The sequence below is a fragment of the Solea senegalensis genome, linkage group LG1, assembly GCF_019176455.1.
Source record: "Solea senegalensis isolate Sse05_10M linkage group LG1, IFAPA_SoseM_1, whole genome shotgun sequence".
NCBI lineage: Eukaryota > Metazoa > Chordata > Actinopteri > Pleuronectiformes > Soleidae > Solea > Solea senegalensis.
In genome coordinates, this window is record NC_058021.1 from 2,771,571 (window position 1) to 2,791,399 (window position 19,829).

General features: G+C 41.3%; 3 protein-coding genes across 4 annotated transcripts; 1 reads left to right on the forward strand and 2 right to left on the reverse strand.

The window, feature by feature from the left end:
• Window positions 1-2,427: 2,427 nt before the first annotated feature.
• Window positions 2,428-7,767, reverse strand: lrrc53 (leucine rich repeat containing 53). Its single transcript, XM_044039487.1, has 3 exons — window positions 7,436-7,767; window positions 5,629-5,791; window positions 2,428-4,929 (listed from the first exon to the last, which is right to left on the reverse strand). The coding sequence occupies exons 2-3, from the start codon at window positions 5,681-5,683 to the stop codon at window positions 2,708-2,710; spliced, it is 2,277 nt and encodes a 758-aa protein (XP_043895422.1). The 5' UTR covers window positions 5,684-5,791; window positions 7,436-7,767; the 3' UTR covers window positions 2,428-2,707.
• Window positions 7,768-7,845: 78 nt separating this feature from the next.
• Window positions 7,846-11,459, reverse strand: cryz (crystallin, zeta (quinone reductase)). The gene is made up of 8 exons (XM_044039594.1): window positions 11,258-11,459; window positions 10,375-10,527; window positions 10,134-10,297; window positions 9,616-9,667; window positions 9,390-9,539; window positions 9,180-9,281; window positions 9,002-9,097; window positions 7,846-8,710 (listed from the first exon to the last, which is right to left on the reverse strand). The coding sequence occupies exons 1-8, from the start codon at window positions 11,369-11,371 to the stop codon at window positions 8,549-8,551; spliced, it is 993 nt and encodes a 330-aa protein (XP_043895529.1). The 5' UTR covers window positions 11,372-11,459; the 3' UTR covers window positions 7,846-8,548.
• A 108-nt stretch (window positions 11,460-11,567) lies between these two features.
• On the forward strand, window positions 11,568-19,829 carry dars2 (aspartyl-tRNA synthetase 2, mitochondrial). Of its 2 annotated transcripts, XR_006361387.1 has the most exons (18): window positions 11,568-12,260; window positions 13,069-13,168; window positions 13,381-13,447; window positions 13,704-13,805; window positions 14,247-14,342; window positions 14,447-14,570; window positions 14,777-14,823; window positions 15,134-15,240; window positions 15,689-15,758; window positions 16,048-16,227; window positions 16,471-16,578; window positions 16,682-16,744; window positions 17,053-17,205; window positions 17,599-17,817; window positions 17,913-18,023; window positions 18,106-18,181; window positions 18,676-19,144; window positions 19,260-19,829. XR_006361387.1 is itself a non-coding variant. In XM_044039499.1 (17 exons), the coding sequence occupies exons 1-17, from the start codon at window positions 12,092-12,094 to the stop codon at window positions 18,864-18,866; spliced, it is 1,983 nt and encodes a 660-aa protein (XP_043895434.1). In that variant the 5' UTR covers window positions 11,568-12,091; the 3' UTR covers window positions 18,867-19,829. The 2 variants fall into 2 exon arrangements, 1 of the variants encoding a protein (XP_043895434.1); XM_044039499.1 differs by having other exon boundaries at window positions 18,676-19,829.

Sequence of the window (19,829 nt, forward strand, 5' to 3'; positions counted from 1 at the left end):
AATGCCTTTGATGTCTGGGAAAATATGTTTTCTTTTTCTTTTCTTTTTTTTGCGCGAGCTCACGTCACGTCAGCTCGAGGAGAAAGTGTTTGTAACATTAACCATAAACAACCTGGAAATAGAATAGAATACATTATCGCACAAATATGTATGAACTCCAGTCACCACTGTTTTTTATTTACAGGCGACAAGAAGAGCCGAGCAATTCATCGCAGTACGGCTGCGAACCAGTGTGTGTTCAGTCCCGACAGACTGAAGAAAACATCTTTGCTTCTCATGGATCATTTTAAATATGTCATTCAAGTAAAATTCAGAATGATTATGTAAAAATGACCATTCGTTCTCTCTCAAATAAAAGAAAAAAAATCGAAATAACAATTTGACACAGACGGACGTCGTCTTCTAGTTCCACGGTTGCCAACCTAAGGGGGCGCCAGAGATCACATGAGGGTGTTAAAATGATGTGTGTCTATATTAAATTTAGAAAATTCTATTAGCTAATCAGAACTTGGTGTTACTCTTTTTTTTTGGTTCGTCTTTAAATTTATTCAGCTATTAATTATCAACACCTCTGTGACCTCTGACCTTCTGTGACCAAGTCTCATCAGGTCTGTACAACAAAATATCTGAGTACCAAAGTACCAAAGACTCACCGGTAATCACAGAAGAAAACAAGGCAATATCTGAAGAGTTACCTTATTTAATTAAGACATATTTTCTTTGGGAACTGGTGGAGACCAAAAGCAGAGTTCAAAGTAGAGTACATTAGCATTTATGTTGCTCTACATGTAAACCATAGAATCTTAAAGACCGCGAGTCAAACGTGTGATGTTCAGGTTGTTGGTCTCAGCGTTGGGATTGTGTGGTTTTGTTACGGTCAGATTTGAATTCATGTTAATCCACACTGTAAATCTGAAAGTAACAAAATGTGCCCTGCTGATTTTCACAAAGTCTCTTTGTAATATGAATGTTATATTAATCATTTCTTCTTTCACACACACACACACACCACAGTTGTGTGAGACAGATTGTGTATTGCTCCTCTTTAATTACACCTCATCTCAACAAAGAGCCATTCATTTTATATCCCATGAATCTCCACTCCAGCTTGCTTCAAAAAAAAAAGAAGAAAAGATCCCTCTTTCTGGATCAGTGGATACACACTGCCCCCTGATGGCAACAGTAAGGACCTGCAGCTAGTCATCTTCACAGGTTTGAGACCCTGAAAACAATCTACACAAATAAAATGTAACACAACATTTAGGTTAATATTTGTCAGTTATAATCACAATTACCATGTAACCTTCGTAATCACATTAGAACCAGCAAGTCTTGTGGAATTAGTAATGTAGTCTTTTGGCATATTAGAGAATTGTTGTATCCCTGTTTGAGACCTACCTGTAATACCACTAAGGCCCACTAGTGGGTAGCACAACACAAGTTGGGAAGCAGTGCTGTCTCATTGTACTGTGTCCTCCTCTTATTTAAAGATCACACCACAGTCATACAGATGTGTTTAACACAGCGAACCCACGTCAGAGGACCAAACAGTGAGATTTGAGATTTAAATGAAAACTGTAAATGACAGATAAATGTATAATAATCAACTCAAGTCATTTTCAGGTTATTATTTCGATTCCTTCAGCTCAGTAACCAACGGCGATATAGTGAAGGTTTGTTAAGTTGTCACACACCTGCACCTGTGTGTTGACCAGGCTGCTACGCCCACATCTCCATCCCTGATTGGACCCTGCAATCAACGCCGCTGTCCAATCACTGGACACCGTCAGCGAGACGCCTGGTGTAAACGGCACAGCTGTGGTTTGATGTGAGCAGCTCACATGAAGTGACCTCTTTGTTTTGAGGTTTAATCGTTAACTTTAACCTCAGACTAATGTGTTTGTACCTCATGGTTAACAAAGTCTAACTCTAGACTCTTATCGGTGGCTCGGTCAGTTACACATTCTGTTTTTGTTTGGTTAGTGATTGGAGTAGATCGCGTCTTTAAGAACAAAGCTTTACCTAAAGTGGCCCTCAATTCCTCCTTTGTTTTAATCGTGTATTCCATTATTTGTTATTGCATTACCATCTTGTTTTTTATTGTTACTAGGTAAACTTAACCCTCTGTGGTCATCATTTAGAGGTCATCAGCGTAACCAGCGAAACTCAACACACTGAGAACCGCTGTCTCTGTGTCAAATCTGAAATCTAACCCAAGCAGCGACTCACTAACGCACTTGAGACTAGTCTGTTAAAGGGAGCCACAGGTCAACACGCTGCAACACAAAGTGCAAATTGTGCAAGAAAACACACGGGAATTTATGACACCAGTGTAAAAGAAACCAACGCGTCCTTTGAACGTGGTAAATGCACAGTTTTCATGTGTTTTTGAACTGTTCATACACACAGACACACGGACATGAAAACTGTACGAGGAAACACAAATCTTTAAAAAGTCCTTCAATTATAAAAGTAAAGTCACATCAAACATGTAAAACACCCCAAATATTACAAATGACATTTAGTTACAGTGTGAAACGAGTGTAAAGAACATATGGACAAAATCCCAAGCAAAGATTAATTTGCAATGCAAATGTGTGTGTAAAAGCTGAATGTTTTGGATTTACAGTATTTCCGACATAAATAAATGAATAAAGAACCCATTTAATCACCTGCAAGAGCAGAACTTGCAGTATAGTGTGAGATTCTAACGTATTTTCTTCTCCAGTGCCGTCGGTGCTCGACTGGATGTTTTCTCAGGAAGCACCAGCCTCAGTTTTCTCCTTGGGGAGGAGGTTCCCTCCTCTGACACATACTCCTGCTGCAGGAGGGCAGTAGTTCCGTCAGCACCACCTGTAGAAGGTCCATTCTGTGTAGATACGCTAGGTACGGAAACACCTGATAATGACATATCTGTTGCCTCCTTGTTGTCTCCAGACAATCCCACTGCTGGTCCCACATTGCCTCCATTTAGTGAAGAACTATCTGGTACCTTCCCAGTCCCCGTCTGGCTATTGTTGCCTGACAGACTTTCCACTGGAGTCACCAAAGCCAGTACCTGATCGGTCACCCCAGACAAACCCTCTGTATTTTGAGGTGCCTGGGCCTGCATAGGGAGGCCGTTCTTGGTCTGGGGTGCTTGGGATTCTGCAGATGGTTGATGTGGACCCTCCGCTTTCTGAAGGCCTGATCCTGGACCATTCGTTTGTCTAGTTACAACAGGAGAACTGTCTGGAGTCAGCTGGCTTTGCGATAGGGTCTGGATAATACCTGGGTTTGCAGCTAAGTTAGTGGAAAGCCCTCCAACCTGAGAGTTATGAAGCAGAGGTGGTTGCATGCCACTTGCTTGTAGTGAGTTAGCATGCACAACATTAGCCAGAAGAGAAGTAGCAGGAGACACGATGCCAACACCAGTTTGTCTACCAAAGCCACCCAGGCCACCACTGGAGGCCAGGTTCGGTCCACTGATTGCTATGGCAGGTGCAAGTGATTTGGATCCTGAGGCCATGGTGTTGAGTAGCATGTTACCCCCTTGGATTGAGAGGCTGCTGCCAGTCAGTCGTGAGGCGGTTGAACCCAGCAGAGAAAGGTTGGTGGCCTGGTTCCTCAGAACCATTCCAGCTTCGTGATATTGAATACTCCCAGTCTGCACATTGTGTCCTTGTCCAGTGGCAGTAGAAAGAGTCTGCTGGTCAGCATTATTGGCAGAATCACCGGATCGAGAGTTACCTGGGTCCGTGTTCTCTTCCTGGGCAGGTGTTGTTTCTTCTCGACCACCTTGCTCACTTTTTAAAGTTGTTTCCTGCTCAGAGAGGCTTGTGCTTTTTCCGTCTTTATCCTCTTTTTTCCTCCTCTCTTTGTCAGGAGAGTCTGTGGATTTCGTAGTTTTCTTGTTGCTTTCCTTTGTTTTCTTACTAGACTTTGGTTTCTCTTCCTTTTCTTCTCTTTCTTTTCCATCCCGTCTATTCTCCTTACCTTTCTTAGAGCTGTGTCCCTGCTCGTTTTTCCTTTTTGGGTGGACTTTGTTTTTTCGTAGAGGGCTCAAGTTTAGTTTCACCTTCAATTGCTTCTTCTTCCTTCCTTTCTCCTTGTGTCTGGGGCTCCTCAACTTCTCCTCCCTCTTGTCCTCACCTTGAATGTCTCCTTGTTCTAGGTTTCTCAGACCTTCCAGATCAAATGTTACATTTCTTGATTCTCTTCTAAAGTCTCTGTTCATCATCATCACGTCAAGTTGTTTGTGGTAAATGCTTCTATCCCTGTCAGTCATTCTGTGTTGTGGAGGGAAGCTTGTGTAGGTGTGATTCCTTCCTGGTGGTCTGTATGTCCTGTGGCAGCTCTCACAGTGTAAAGACGTCTCATGTCCATTATTCTTACGGTCAGTCCTGAAGCTGTCAGTGTCTCTGTCTGTTTTATAAGATGATAAGATCTCTGGTCTCTCGTTGAAGGTTTCTCTCCCTGGATGAGAGACAGAGTTGGAGTTGCCAAGAGAAAGAAACTTGTCAGGAATGCCGATGCTCAGGATTCCTTTCCTTGGTTTCCTCTTCTCTTCCTCCGTCAGAATCCTCATTTTCCTCCTCTCAGTTTCCTCCTCTACCTCCATCGCTCTGTTTATCCCATTGTTCCCTCTCATTTGACTAGGCCACTCCCCCCTCTGTTGTTTGATGGCACAATCCAAACACCTAAAATGGCTGCCATCGTCCTCCATTCTGGGCCTAACATGACCACCATGGTTTTCCACCCTTGTGTCCATCACCATGGCTTTACCTTCAAATTGTTGATTGCCAGGAGGATGGAGGTGGCTGACGTGGTTGCTGATCACTGTGGTGTTTCTTTCGTCGTCCTCTTTCAGTCGTTCTCTTTCTCTTTGTTTCTTCCTTTGGGACACCCGGTAGTATATCAGGACTGCCAGCAGAGTTAAGCCAACGCCACCTGGAGGCCAACAGGAGAGGAATGACTTAAAATACTGCTCTGATATTCACACTTATCCACAGTTTTTGCATAAAATTACAACCAGAACTTAACAACTGAGTGAAAGTTAGGTTTCCTTGACTTACATGCATTTATTAACAATAAGTGTACAAGCTAACTAGCTTGTACACTTATTGTTGCTAAACAGTGTTTGGCAAGCTAGCTAGCTTAGCCCAGCAAACGCCTTGGTTTGTAAACTCTGTAAACGCTAACATGTAAACGAGCTAAGTGTTTGTTTACACCACCACGGTGGCAGGAAACAAGTATATCTGACACATTGGCGCACACATCGTGTGATATATATGCTACTGTTTACGACAGTTTCCTGCCAAAATGGCGTTGTTTTGTTTTATTGTGTTGCATGACGGGATTGTGTGACATCAGCAACCAGAGCCCTATGAGAATCTTGGTCACCACCTAGTGGTTGGCAGTGATATAGTTCAAAAACCCAATCCCTTCCATGTAGTATATAAATCATACTTATATATTTATATAATAACTTGTTTAAATGTGGGTTGGGGTACCCCTGAGCAAGGCACCCGATCCCCATTGCCATTGTTGTTAACTGGACACTCTAAATTGACCCCAGCCACAGGGAGGTGCCACATTCCCGGATAAATGGGAGAGTCAGGAGTAAAAATATCTTGAAATCCTTCTCACCGGTGAAGCAGATGACTGCAGTGATGGCCAGATCTCGAACGTATGACCGCGGCATCACACCGCGTCACACGGTCTCTGTCTGCAGTGTGGTGTCCAGACTGAGTGTCCAGACTGGTTCCAGCGTCATGTTTACAACCAAGCAGGGACGAGGTGTCAGAGGAACCTGTGTCACGAAAGAACATGCACTTATTCCAAATGTCCCGTTTTAGTTTCTCACATCTAAGAACGGAACACATCATTCACATGGTGTCACCTAGAGCAGAACCATACACCATTAACCTTAGATTGTGTTCTGATTGATTCTGATCTGAGTTTTTCTCTGTTTGTTTGTCTCCACTGTGCAGAAAACTGAAGGCTCTAACACTATCTGATATAAACATATGTTTATGTATAGGTTTTTGGTTTTGTGCTTGGTTTCCTGTTTACTTTGCTTCCAATTTTATTTTGATGGTTTTCCTTGATGTGTACCTTGTCCAGTTTTGCTTCCTGTCCTTTGTTCCCTGTTGATTGTCTGTCCCGCCCTAATGTGTCTCACCTGTGTCTCACCTGTGTCTGATTGTCCCTGGTGTATTTAGTCTCTGCTCCACAGCGTGTGGTGTTGGTCAGGTGAGGTTTGTTTTCTGATGGTTTTCATGTGTTTCTGGGGCCTGTTGCACAAAACTAGGATAAGGGATTAAACCGGACTATGTTACTTATCCTGGCTCGAGTCGGTTGCACAAAAGCAAAGGCCCATGGTGATTTATTCTTTACGGTAAGCCTGGTTCACTTAATAGACTGTAATCCACTGTCAATGTACAATTTAGAATGTATTATGTGAGGATTAAAAGTGACACAGGATATTCTGTCAGGCGCTCCATGTTTGGACAGTTGTCAGTAGACTTTGTGATGCTCTCTCTGTTTTCTTTACCGCAGGTTTTTAGGTTTGTGTCTGGTTTTCTGTTCCATATTTCTAGTTTTATTTTGAAATGATTCCTTTGTTGAGTTTTGCTTCCTGTCCTGTGTTTCACATGTGTCTGATTAGCCCTGCCTCCCGGTCGTGTCAGTGTGTTTTACCACTTTCTGCCTGATACAGTCACCACAGAGGCCAAATAGAAACGAGAACAGATGTAAAATAAAATGAATAGTAATACTTTATACATTATGAACACTATAAATGGAGACACTGTTCTCATCCATCTGCAGTTATAGATTAAAACCTAACAAACACTGATTAACACTTCATACTTCTCACCTTTACCAAAATGACAGGAACAACTAGCATCTTTGATGTATAATTTCCTTTTCTCTGTTGATTATATTCATTAATCCCTGGATTATTTACTGTACAGCCTTTGTTTAGCCAGGAAAAATCCTGATTGAGATTAAAATCCTTTACATTTACTCATTTTTCCCTCTATATGAATTGAATCCAGCAGCTGAAAAACAATATTTTTTTCTAAATCACCTTAAAGTTTCATTATTATAACCTTGTATGGTTTATTTATTTGTATTTATATATATATATATATGTATATACATACATACATACATACATACATGTATACACACATAGTAGACGCTCTGTATTGAAATGCAATGAAAAACTTTAGCTCTGCCTCACTGGACTTCATGCACAGTCACGGTTCCCATGGTAACTACGGTGGAGGAATATTCTCTTTCTTTTAAACGCACCACAGGGAGAACTACATTACATTACACATTGACTTGCTTATTTTTTGTCGCCTCATTTCTGTTTCTGAACACACACACACACACACGTCTAAACTAAACACGTCAATGAAGGGAAACCCTGTTACAAACTGCTCACCTGTTGCTCGGCACCCAAAGGTCCACCCCCACGGGGGACATGGTACACTCCACGCAGGCTATTAATCCATATGAATGTTAGTTTGAATGTGATGTTAAAGGAGTTCATCTCACATCATTTCACTGGTTGCTATAGCGGTGTAGCAGGTGCTGTGGATATTTATCTCAGGCTTAGGTTACCAGGTCATGTTTGGAGCATGCTCAGTGCAGGTGTGTCACCTGAGAGCCACACACACACACACACACACACACACAGAGTCACCGTCCACACATGAGCCTTTAAATTTAATCATCAGAATTAGTTCAACATGACAGAAAACAAAAGCCTTTTTTAAAAGAAAACTGCTTTTATTTTGATAGTATGGTGGTGATATATGTGAGGAGGTTGTTGTGAAACACAAAAAGACAACATGAGGATGGAGCTTTTATTATTTAATAATTACAGTGACTCAGTGAACGCTGCAGAAACAAAACCTGCATCTTAGCAATGGACTGAATGTGTAAACACACTCGTTGGTGACGAGAAAACAACAACAAATAGGCCTGCGATGATTCAACTATTCTCACAATCAAAGCAAATAATCAGCTGGATTATTTTACAGCTGTGTAAAACTGTGTAAAACCAGTTCCTCTGTTTGAGAAACCAACATGTTTCGTGACCATTTCCTGGACCAAAACAATTCATCAAGTAAATACTTACAATACTTAACTGTCGCCCTGCTCTGAGGAGAATCATCAGGTAACTCCCTTTTGCCCAACACTTTGCTTTTTCACGTCTTCTCCCAGCATATAAGAATATTTATCTCTTTTTAAAAATATAGATTGTATACAAGTCTTCATTGAGAGGACGGATTATAGCTGAAGACAGACGTGAGAGAGAAGTGAAGATATACAGTTAAGGACTGTACCATTGTAGTCGTTTGCTTTATTCAGTGAACATATTTATTTATTTTGGCTGTTGAACACATGAAAAGTGTGAAAAGCAAAACAGATCAGATCCAACCCAGTGAAGGGAGAACGCAACACTGACCGCCACCTCAATTCTAGTGAGAGTGATTGTTTCAAAAACACAGATAAAATCTCTCATGCGATTCTCATGCGACGTGTCGCGGCTTCACATGCTCAGGACGATCTTCCCAGCAGCTCCGCGTGACTCGATGATGTCATGGTGAGCCTGGGCGGCCTCGTCGAGCGGGTACCGGGGGCCGACGACTGGACGCAGCCACCCGGCCTCCATCCCTGCGTAAAGAAACGCTGCACACTCCTTCTTCTCCTCCTGAGGGAAGAAGAGAGAGGATGACATTATTTGACGGACTGGCGCATTCATCCACTCATCAGTTTATTAGGGGGCTTAAAGAATAGCGTTGAGCTTAAGTTAGTTGGTTTTCTTTTGGTGGTGAAGATTTGCTTATTCAGTGCAGAATTGCACACGTGTTCTTCAGTCAAACGTCATTAAAACTGGTTTAAGTTAATTTGAGTTTCATGTGGAGACGCTGCCCTCGGCTGTGACGTGGGTTTGGTGTAAATAACACAAGCGTAATTAATGCCATTTACAGCGTTACATTACCGGTGTAGCAAAGAAAAGAACCACTCCCACGATGCTGCTCTCTTTAGACATGGTGTCTCTGGGGTTGATCTCAATGGAGCCTCTGCAGCCAACGACCTGAAGAGGACAGAGACATTCGTATGAAACTCCTGTCCACAGGTGTGCACAGGTGATGTCGAGCTGCAGAGGAGCTACCGACCATGACACGTCCACCAAAGGCCAGCATCTGGAGATCTTTGCTCAGATTGACGTTTGACAGCATCTCCACGATCACGTCTACACCTTTGCCCTCTGTGGCCTCCTGAAACACACACACACACACACACACACAATAATTGTACTTAAATTTAAACCTACTAAAGATTACCATCAATGTTCCTGTAGTTTATGGACTTGTGTGTGTTTTTACCATGATTTTATCCGTGTATCCTTCTTCTCTGTGATTAAAGGCCATGTGAGCGCCGTTGTCCAGGACCAGCTTCATTCCCTCAGGTGTCCCTGCTGTCCCCAACACCCGCAGACCAAGAGCCCGGGACAACTGGCACGCTGCCACGCCCACCTACACACACACACACACATGCAGAATTAGAATGTACTGCACTGTAAATATGATTAGGATCATCAGATGTTTTTACCCCTCCACTGGCTCCATGTATGAGGACAGTTTCTCCAGCCTTGGAATGGGCTCTGCAACACAAGGCACAACAATTTTAGTCAGAAACACACAAAAGTATCTAGTTAATATAGTTCAGTGTTATAATGTAACAAAACACAAAAGTACAAAATCCATATCTGTACTTTACTTTGTTATTTATATTTCTAGCAACTTTTACTTTTACTAAAAGAAGAAGATAAAATCAAAAGAAGAGTTGGTATTATGATCTGTATTTATTTTATCAGAATAAACAGTAAATGTAATAGACTTTAAGACTTTTACTTAAGTAATATTATAAAGAAGTGACTTCAACTTCTACCAAAGTCATTTTCTGGTAAAATACAACCTCTTAGGTACTTTATAAAAGACTGATATAGTATATTTAGTTTTTTTTTTGCTGCATTTTGAGGGGAAAAGGGCAACGTTACAGAAAGCTCAGAGTCTGTAACACCACAGACGTGCTTGTTCATTCATCGTCACAGTGTTGTTCAAACTCACTTGTGAATCAGAGCTCTGTAGGCAGTAAAGTACGGGATCCCGATGGCTGCTCCTTGTGCATAATCTAAAGCATCAGGCAGTTTGTGAACACAGTTGTCTGCTGCTACGGTGAACTCTGCATAACCACCAGACTCTGTGGCTGTGGTGAAGACACGGTCTCCTGTCTGGCAACACAATAAAACATCACACTCACTGTATACACTATTAATTCTGTCATATTGTTGTCGTCGTTTTTTCAGACCTTGACTGCAGCCACTCCTTGTCCAACAGTCTCCACCACTCCGGCGACATCTGTGCCCGGTGTGTACGGCAGCGCAGGAGTGCGACCGTAAGTCCCAGCGCGGATGTAAGTTTCCACAGGGTTCACACCGCAGGCGTGGACGCGGATCAACACCTACAGTACAGCAGAGACACACAGACGCTTCAATACCACTTTATTAGGTACACTTGTTTAACTCATATCCTACCAGCCAGTGACACTGCAGCAACTTTTAGACTCTGTCTGCATGACTAAACGTTTATAAAGAAGGATAAAAAAAAGAATAAAGAAAAGAAGGATCAGAATTAGCATTTTTTTTTAACCCCCACTTGATGTGTAATTAATTAATTTGGAAAATAGTCATATCAGTAATTTAAGGGCTTGTTTTTGTTAGGACACCATTTAGTTCAATTACACTTTGTTTGTTTTTTTAACCTCAATGGGACTTTCTACTAATATATTACTTTAACATGTGGCTCGTCTGCATGTCTGATTTGTCATTATTGTATTCTCAGGTTTGAATAGAGTAAATATTGAGACAAAAATCAAAAATGATTCAAATCCAGACGCAAACCCCACCTGTTCTGCCTGGCCTTCCCCTCGTGATCCTAATACACATTATTTTTATTTTTATAGAATGTTTAGATTTTAAATCTTTTGTATACAACTTATTTTTATCCATGTTTTACTGCTGATGTACGGTGACCTTTAAACTTTGTCAAAGTCCTGCAATATCATGGACACTTGGTGAATTCTAAATACCTACAACAACTTATGAAATCTACATAAAGTGAACGTGCAGTTTGACGGTTCCTGGTGTTGTAGCAGTGTAGAGTGCGGCTCAAGTTGCAGCTTCTTCCCTCACCTGTCCTGGTCCAGGCTGCGGGACAGGGACATCGGAACACGGTCTGAGGACTGACGGAGCTCCAAACTCACTCACACGGATGGCTCTCATCATTAACCTGCTGCTGACTGACATGACTCTGTTGCTGCTTTCAATGCTGCTACTAAAAACAACCTCCGTCTAAACAACTTGTTTAGAAGTGCGACAGCGACACCAGCTGGATCGGAGGTGTAACGAGCTGTCCCCAACAGGAAATTAAAGGTTAGCTAGTTATCTAGCTAGTTAGTTGGTTAGATAGATAGATAGAAAGACAGATAGACAGATAGATAGAAAGACAGATAGAAAGTAGTGTCATAAGGTCACTTGTTCGTCTAAAAACTAAAAACCGTAATAACAGTAACAATAGAAACATTCGCGTTTGTCCAGTCAAAACAGTGACAATCATTGAGCAGCAGGGGGCGATGTGAGTTTGTGTGTGACAGATTGCTGGAGAGAAATGAATTGCACTTACACTCCTAACCATTTGGTGGCGCTGGTGCGCAATCACATAGTTTGCCCATCGCTGACAGGAAGACATTAGAAGCAGTAGCATTGAGCTAACGTGTGTGATGAGAGGACAGTCAGTCTACATGAGTAGAGTCGCGGGAGACATTTGCCAGGAAAGTGCCGGAGTTTGACAACATGACGCGACAGCGGAGCTTTCTGTCACTTTACGTGTGTTTATGAGCGTGTGAAAGAGTGACGGTACGTGTTCAATAACAGTGTCGTGACTACCCCGGCGTGAGCAGCGGTACACGCCTCTTCCTGTCACCGTTCATTCATGACGGCGTGAGCTTCAAAGTGTGTGTTTACACTATGGCTTCAAAGAGCAGACTGTTCCTCCAGAGGCTGTTGACTATTGGACTCAGAGGAACTCGCGCCGCCTGGTGCCGCAGCTCTGCTTCCGCCTGGAGTCAAGGACGAGCTGGTGTCAGACATGTGAGCTGCTCATACTCTGTCTGCAGACCACAGTCTACTTCCACAGGTACAACAAAACATTCAGACATCATCATGTTCTAATCGTCATTATTAGTTCCATCTGCTACATTAGTGGTTTCCAAACACTGGGTCTGGACCCACAGATTGGTCGTGGGAGACTTTTTTGGGGACCTCAAACAAATATCCAGAATGTTACCAACATTCTAGTGTTCTAATGTTATATATATATGAATATATCTCTTGTAAATAGTTTGTTTAATCATTCAGAATGACACGTTTGGATGCTGGCTGCTTTGGGGCCCCCTTAAAAAGAAAAACAAACAAAAACATTTTAACATATTCAGGGAATCTATATAGATTTAGATTAGTTATATAGATTAGAAAGTTATTTGGTTTTATTTTGTATTTCTCATTTATCTGTTTCTCTAAGCCTTTAAAAGTAATTCAACTGGTTTACTTGTTTAATTCACTTTCAGTATCAGCATCACTTTGAATACAAAACAGCAAATAAATACTAGCCCCTGTGATTTTACTAACCTCTAAGGTTAAAAGATAAACACACTAGTTTGGTGTAAATAACACAACTATAATTAATGCAATTGATTTGCAATCTATTTATTTGTATCAATAACAATCAAGCACTGGCTACTCCCAGCTAACAGGGCTAAGACCCAAATTAGATTCAGCTTAGGGCCCCATAAAGGCTTGATCCATCCCTGCATAAAGCTGTGTAGTATTTGCTACAATATGCACACATTTACTCTTGATGATGATTTATGTTGTTTTAAATTTGTATTGTATATGTTTTGTTTTTTTAAATCTCACTGGAACTTTCTACATTATTTTATTGTCAGGTTTGAGTAGCTGGTCGTTCAGGAGTCACACCTGCGGAGAGCTGAGATCACATCATGTGGGAGACACGGTCACTCTGTGTGGTTGGGTGCAGTACCTCAGGTATCACAGAAAATGGTCGTTGACAGAATGTACTGAGAGCTGACTTAGACATCACTGAAACAGTGACAGTGAGAGAGCTAATAGCTAACAGGGCTAAGAACCCAAAGCCATGTGATGCTGTAGTTACTTTTGAGGTCTAAGTTTGCCATCTTAGCTTATTGTGTTTGTCTTAAGGCTGTTATGATTGATCCATGTTTTCCTGCCTTCAACAGACAGGACCTCTTTGTCATCCTGCGAGATTTCAGTGGCCTGACGCAGATTTTAATTCCTCAAGAAGAAGTAAGGATGAAGGCAACTGAATACCACTGTGATATTTATGTTGCAAGCCGAACTGAGCAATGACAATTTCTGTTTCTTTCTCTGAGTTGTATTCTTTCCTTACTCCAGCAGTAAGTGTGCATACATATTTAACTATTACCTGCACAGTGGATTGTATCAGCACATCTTAAACACCTGCACAATATTCTAAATGTATTCTAGATATGTATATGAAAGTAATTCTACATTTTTTTCCCTGCTCTCCTCTTTATTTAAGTCTGCGAGTCACTTGAAAGCAGTGCTGTGTGATCTCACAGCCGAGTCCGTCATCAAGGTTACAGGGACTGTCAGAAGACGACCAGCAGGACAGGCGAACAAGGTGTGTGTGTGTGTGTCTGTCCAAAAAATGCATTTGCAATTGGTTTATGAAGACATTTTACTGGTTATAGTTAAGGTTATGGCTACTGCTTTGTTTAGCCTGTCCAAAGCAATTTAAAGTGTGAGATAACTTTATTGATCCCAGAATTAATTTGCAGGGTACCCCCCACTTACAGTTACACACAAACGACATGTAAAGGCATGTATTATGTGACAAACGGAGGCTTAACTAAAACAACTAATTTCACTTGTTTTAACTCTTTTTCAATAGCACATGGTGTCAGTTTTGTAAGTTATGTCCCACATGTCACAGCTTAGATGTTTCTTAGTCCTGATTTCACAGATTATTTTTATAAATACAGTAATATCTTCTTTTCTCTGCACTATTTTAAAGCACACTCTTCAGAGTTTGACAAAGTGCTTTGTGTCCTCACACCCACAGGCGATGCCAACAGGAGAAATAGAAATCCATGCTGAGAACGTGGAGGTTTTCAATGTGTGCCGCCAACTGCCTTTTGAGATTAAAGACTTTGTCAAAGTAAGCGTCTTACATGCATGCACAGTGCATATTTTTATTATTATTATTATTGTTATTATTAATGATAATTGACAGTGTTGTTGTTGGTGTTTTTGATGGAGCAGAAATCCGAGTCTTTGCGGATGCAGTATCGCTACCTGGACCTGAGGTCTTCTCAGATGCAGAGGAACCTTAGACTGAGATCTCAGCTGGTGATGAAGATGAGGGAATACCTCAGTAACACACATGGTATGAACAGTGACATTTTATTTTCATTTTTATGGCGGTGACTCAATGGAGCTTGGAAACACAGGCCCTGATCACATGTGATCTAATCAAATCTGCACAGCTCTATTTCATGGGTGGGCAGAAACTATGATGCAGTTACCTGCATCTATTTGCCTTTCTTAGTTTTCACAAATGTTTTATCTGTGTGTTTTGTCTCTACTCTGTAGGTTTTGTTGATGTGGAAACCCCAACTCTGTTTAAAAGAACACCAGGGGTAAGAATTATTATTTAATTTCTTCAAATTCATAGTGAAAACATACAAAGAACGGAGCAATTCATGCATCTTTAAGGCCCTATCAACCCTAACCCAAATAAAGCATGCTTTGCGGTCTAAGTTTTACTATGATGTCTTTAAAAACTCAGCTAATCTAGTTTTCTTGTCCCTAATTTCTCAGATGATGACATTGGTTACTTACAACAAAGCCTGTTGTGTTTTCTTGCAGCAAAAGTGGCATCTCAAGTTTTAAACACAACTGTGGCTTGTTATTTGTAGTTGGAGCTCAGTATTTTCTCCTGTGTTTCAGGGAGCCAAAGAGTTTGTGGTTCCTTCCAGAGAGCCGGGTCGGTTCTTTTCACTACCGCAGAGTCCACAGCAGTTTAAACAGCTCCTGATGGTGGCTGGTATAGACAGGTGGGTACAGGCTGTGCCATATGGTGATTATGGTCTGTATAGCAACTGAAAATGAACCTGAGAGTCAGGGTCTCTTTGCTCCATGTAATCAAACATCCACAGGGCATTCTTGGCTGTTTTTTTATCATTTCGTTGGTTTATAAATTGTGAAACACTTACATTTAGGGACCCACAGTAAACCTGGTTTAATTTTAAATAATAAATGATATTATTACGGTAAATCAGGCACACCTGGCCTTAACAACCACGTCTAAAGCTTGTTAGTGCCAGATGTGTGGTCTTTGAAACACAGTTTTCTCAATAAGCTCAATAATCTGAAGCCATTGATTGACATTGACATGCATTTATTATACAAGTTTACAACTTGATCACCTTAGAGGAGGGGGCTTTGATTTGTCATGCAAGCATGTTGTCACCTTCAAATGTCCCTCTAACGTTACTGCAACAGGTACTTCCAGATGGCTCGGTGCTACAGAGATGAAGGCTCCAAACCCGACCGACAGCCTGAGTTCACCCAGGTAGGATGTGAGCACGACCACTGAACCCACACACCTCAAACAATTGCAGAAGTTATTCGCTTTGCACAATGTTGGTGTTGGAATTTTCCAATTTAGTCTCAGAATTGAGTATTTACTGTGTAATGATTGAAACCTGAGCTGCATGAGTGAAAATCTTTAGTATAATACACTGTCTGGGTGTTTTGAGACCAGGTCTCTAAAGTTCTGCACTCACGTAAATGGATTTAATCTGGTTTACAGTCCTAGTCAAAGTCATCTGGGTGATTAATCTTGTCATCATATCTCCCAGGTGGACATTGAGATGTCTTTTGTGGACCAGGCGGGTATCATGTCCCTCGTGGAGGGCATGTTACAGCACTGCTGGCCCGCAGAGATGGGTCCAATTGAGGTTCCTTTCCAAACCATGACATATGAAGAGGCCATGAGGGACTATGGTGTGGACAAGCCTGACACTAGATTCAGTATGAAGGTGAGGAAATGTCTCCTAAATAAAATGAAGTAAGGAATATTGAATACTGTATTGCAGCAACGTGGGATTAACCTTGTTCTGATTTGCTCATTAATACACTTTAGTTTTTAAACACTCGCTGTGGTTAAAGTCTCTCCCTCATGGTAATTATAACATGAGATTAGTGTGGGGAATTCAACTGAGGCTGTTTCCGATGTACAGCATCTGTCCCTCCGACTGAATCCTGTCTTTTTGTCTGTCCAGCTCATCGACCTCAGTGAGCTTTTCTTATCCACAGACATCGAGTTCCTCAGATCGGCTCTCGGTCGTCCACGAGGCTCCGTTCAAGCAATTTGTGTCCCCAGTGGAGCGGTAAGAAGAATTAATTAATTAAAATGTCCACATTAATGGAAACGATGTGTGATCGACGACAACGGGTTTGCTCATATGTGATGTATTTATTCTCTGAACACAGAAACTTTTCACTGGGAAAGACTTGGACGGACTGAAACAAACAGCCAAGACTCAGTTTGAACAGGTAGCTGTATCTTTATTTTTTTCTTGTGACGTCATAATAATTACAATAGTAGTTTTAAATAGCACTTTTCAAAACATATTTAAGCATACATATAAATAAAAACATAGTAATTCATGATTAAAGAATAAAAACAACTCTGATTTTGTTTTTTATTGAAATGTTTTCCTGTTTCCTTTTCTAATCCTCCCTTTTCTTTTAACCACCAAACTCCAAGCATTCAAAAGAGAAGACGCACTTGCTCTCTGAAGCCAGGAAAGTATAATAATAGTAATAATAATAATGCTTTTCTTCATGTGTTCTGTGTGAAGGAGCTGAGTGTGGTGCTGGTCAGAGAAGATGGAACATTAAAGTCTCCTCTGAGAAAACTGCTGTCTGACTCTGTCACTGAGGAGCTGCTGAACCAGACTGGAGCCAAACCTGGAGACCTGCTGCTGATAGCAGCTGCTTCCCTCCACACTGTGGTAAGAGAATCATTGAAATATAATAATACTGCATTATAAATACTTAGCACTGGCACTAGTCACAGCCAATTGTTTTTGTTGTAGACATGGCAAACATCGCGTCACCATCACTTTAATAACATTAGCAACTCTTGCTACATAGTTAGCCATGAGGAAACCCTTCTCTGCTAACCACTGTCAAATGTTTAATGTCTTAATTGCATCTCATGTAAAAAACATCATGATGTGAATAATGTCTCGTTCAGAAGTCGATAATCTGCTCATTGGTGAGCAGGTAAACATAGACGCAGCAAAGACATATGAGACGGAATGATGCATGATTTTCATGTTTCTCCTTCTCTCTCACTTTATTCCGTCTCCTGTTCTTCTCTTGCACTCTTTCTCGGCTCACAGCGTCCATTACTGGGTAATCTTCGCTTACAGTGTGCAGAGATCCTGGAGTCTTATGGCGCTTCACCACGAGACCTTTCTGCCTTCCACTTCCTCTGGGTTGTGGACTTCCCTCTCTTCTTGCCGAAAGAGGATGAGCTGGAGCAGCTGGAATCAGCCCATCATCCATTTACTGCTCCACTGCCCGAGCATGCACAGCTCCTCTACACCGATCCACACAAGGTAAGCCTGTAGAACCTTTCCAATCATGTTTTAAGTCAACGTTGGTCAGTGAAATATGGAAATAATTAACACAGTCCTCACTTACACATCCCTAGGTACTTGGCCAGCACTATGACCTGGTACTGAATGGGTGTGAGATTGGAGGAGGATCCATCCGTATACACAAAGCTTCGGAGCAGCTTTATGTCCTGAAGAATATCCTCAAGGTGAGTTGTTGTATGCTGAACCAGGGGTTGGTCTTCTTTGACAACGGATTTTAACATGTGTTTTGACATGTGTCTGCTGCAGGAGGATTCCAGTCTCCTCTCTCACCTGCTGGAGGCTCTTGACTCTGGAGCGCCACCACATGGAGGCATTGCATTGGGTGAGGCTATCCCTATATCCAATCCAAACTTGTTTCTATGGCATATTAAACATATGTACATCGCTTAAATGCAAAAAAACAGCCAGGATATGAAACAAAAGCAGTATAAAAAACAATAAAACACAGAAAAAAAGTCAATAAACTAAATAAATATATATATAAATCACACGATATGAAAACAGAATATAGTATTATTGTTATCCTTGTAACTTGTTGCTGTGTTTTTGTAGAATTAAAGAGCCTAAGCCAAAACAGTATCTTTTAACATACTTTTAATGGACTCTTAGATGACAAGGGTGTTTAAATAGTTAATGAGTGTCAAAAATAAGCTCATGACCTAACAAGTGATCTGTTTCTTCCATTAAAGAGGCAGCTGTGACATAAGCAGAGATCACCATTCAAACCACTAGATAGAAATGTATATTTAATGAAGTGAACAAGTGAAATGTTAATATTTTCCTTCATTGTTTACTCACTCATTCATACTTTTCTAGGCCTGGACCGGCTGCTCTCCATCATGGTCGGGGCGCCCAGCATCCGGGACGTCATTGCTTTCCCCAAGTCATTCCGGGGTCATGACCTCATGAGCCACGCTCCTGACTTGGTGTCCGAGGAGGAGCTGAAGTCCTATCACATCTCTGTGAGATGGCCAACAGATGGAGGAGGAGAAGATGAGGGGAAGTGAGAAAGTGGAGAATCTCTGTAACCCTGACAACGGAGGAAAGAGGACGATGGCGGGGAGACAGGGACGAGCTGACGCCGCCGAGTGGATTATGAACTCTGCTTTCTGTTAGAGGTGATGAGGAGGAGGAGGAGGAGGACGACGACGTGACTGTGTGGGACGATCTGGTTTTGCCATGACATGAACACAGAGCTCAGATAATCAGATTACAGCCAGTGTCACTGATGATGTCATTTCCTGTCAATCCAACACCTCAAACGACAATTGCTGTGATTAATCATTGCTTCATTAAACAGAACTTTAATGACTGTTTTGAGCTGTCACATGCTGACAAAACTACATCTCTAGAAAAACACACCAGACCTGGGATTTTTTTGAGGTTGCAAAATGAGTTTCAGCTTTACTGGAGGGCGCTGTCACTAATATAATCATGTTTCAGTTTATCCATATTCATGCCAACAGTTTGAATAAAAGCAGAATGTATAAGAGAACTTTTCTACTATAGGAGTATTATCAGACTCCAAAGATATTGTTTGTTTTGCATTCAGCTGCTTAACAAAGTGAATCATGAGAAAAAGAAATGCTTCATTATTGCCTATAAAACCAGAATCAGCTGTCTTACATTTTGTTGAACATTTTTAATAACCATTGTATCATGTGATTATTTGTAATCTCTGTACCAAAAATTAAAAAAAAATTGAGTTTTGTTTTGTGTATATGTCCAGCATATTCTTTGGCCATCCCTAACAGAGCCATTAAGAAGGTCAACCAAATTAATTTTGATTATATTTGGAAAAAAAAGATGCACTTTATTAAGAGAACAGGGATGGCCAAATAATACAAAGATGGGGGCCTACAGGCTATTGATTTTGATTCTATCAATGGAACACTGAAAATGAACTGGTTAACATCCATCCTTAAAAATAAAAGCTTCTGGTATCATATCCCCAGAGAAATATTTAAGAA

What these genes read in the sequence shown, in the direction of transcription:
- lrrc53 (XM_044039487.1), bottom strand. Translation starts at nt 5,683, where the DNA reads ATGCCGCGGTCATACGTTCGAGATCTGGCCATCACTGCAGTCATCTGC. An exon ending in TGCAGTCATCTGCTTCACCG is followed by an intron (nt 4,930 to 5,628) that starts GTGAGAAGGATT and finishes GTTGGCCTCCAG; the next exon opens with GTGGCGTTGGCTTAACTCTG.
- cryz (XM_044039594.1), bottom strand. Translation starts at nt 11,371, where the DNA reads ATGTCAGTCAGCAGCAGGTTAATGATGAGAGCCATCCGTGTGAGTGAG. An exon ending in TACAGAGCTCTGATTCACAA is followed by an intron (nt 9,668 to 10,133) that starts GTGAGTTTGAAC and finishes CTTGTGTTGCAG; the next exon opens with AGCCCATTCCAAGGCTGGAG. An exon ending in TTCTTTTCTTTGCTACACCG is followed by an intron (nt 8,711 to 9,001) that starts GTAATGTAACGC and finishes TTCTTCCCTCAG; the next exon opens with GAGGAGAAGAAGGAGTGTGC.
- dars2 (XM_044039499.1), top strand. Translation starts at nt 12,092, where the DNA reads ATGGCTTCAAAGAGCAGACTGTTCCTCCAGAGGCTGTTGACTATTGGA. An exon ending in GGTTGGGTGCAGTACCTCAG is followed by an intron (nt 13,169 to 13,380) that starts GTATCACAGAAA and finishes TGCCTTCAACAG; the next exon opens with ACAGGACCTCTTTGTCATCC. An exon ending in TCTACACCGATCCACACAAG is followed by an intron (nt 17,818 to 17,912) that starts GTAAGCCTGTAG and finishes ACACATCCCTAG; the next exon opens with GTACTTGGCCAGCACTATGA.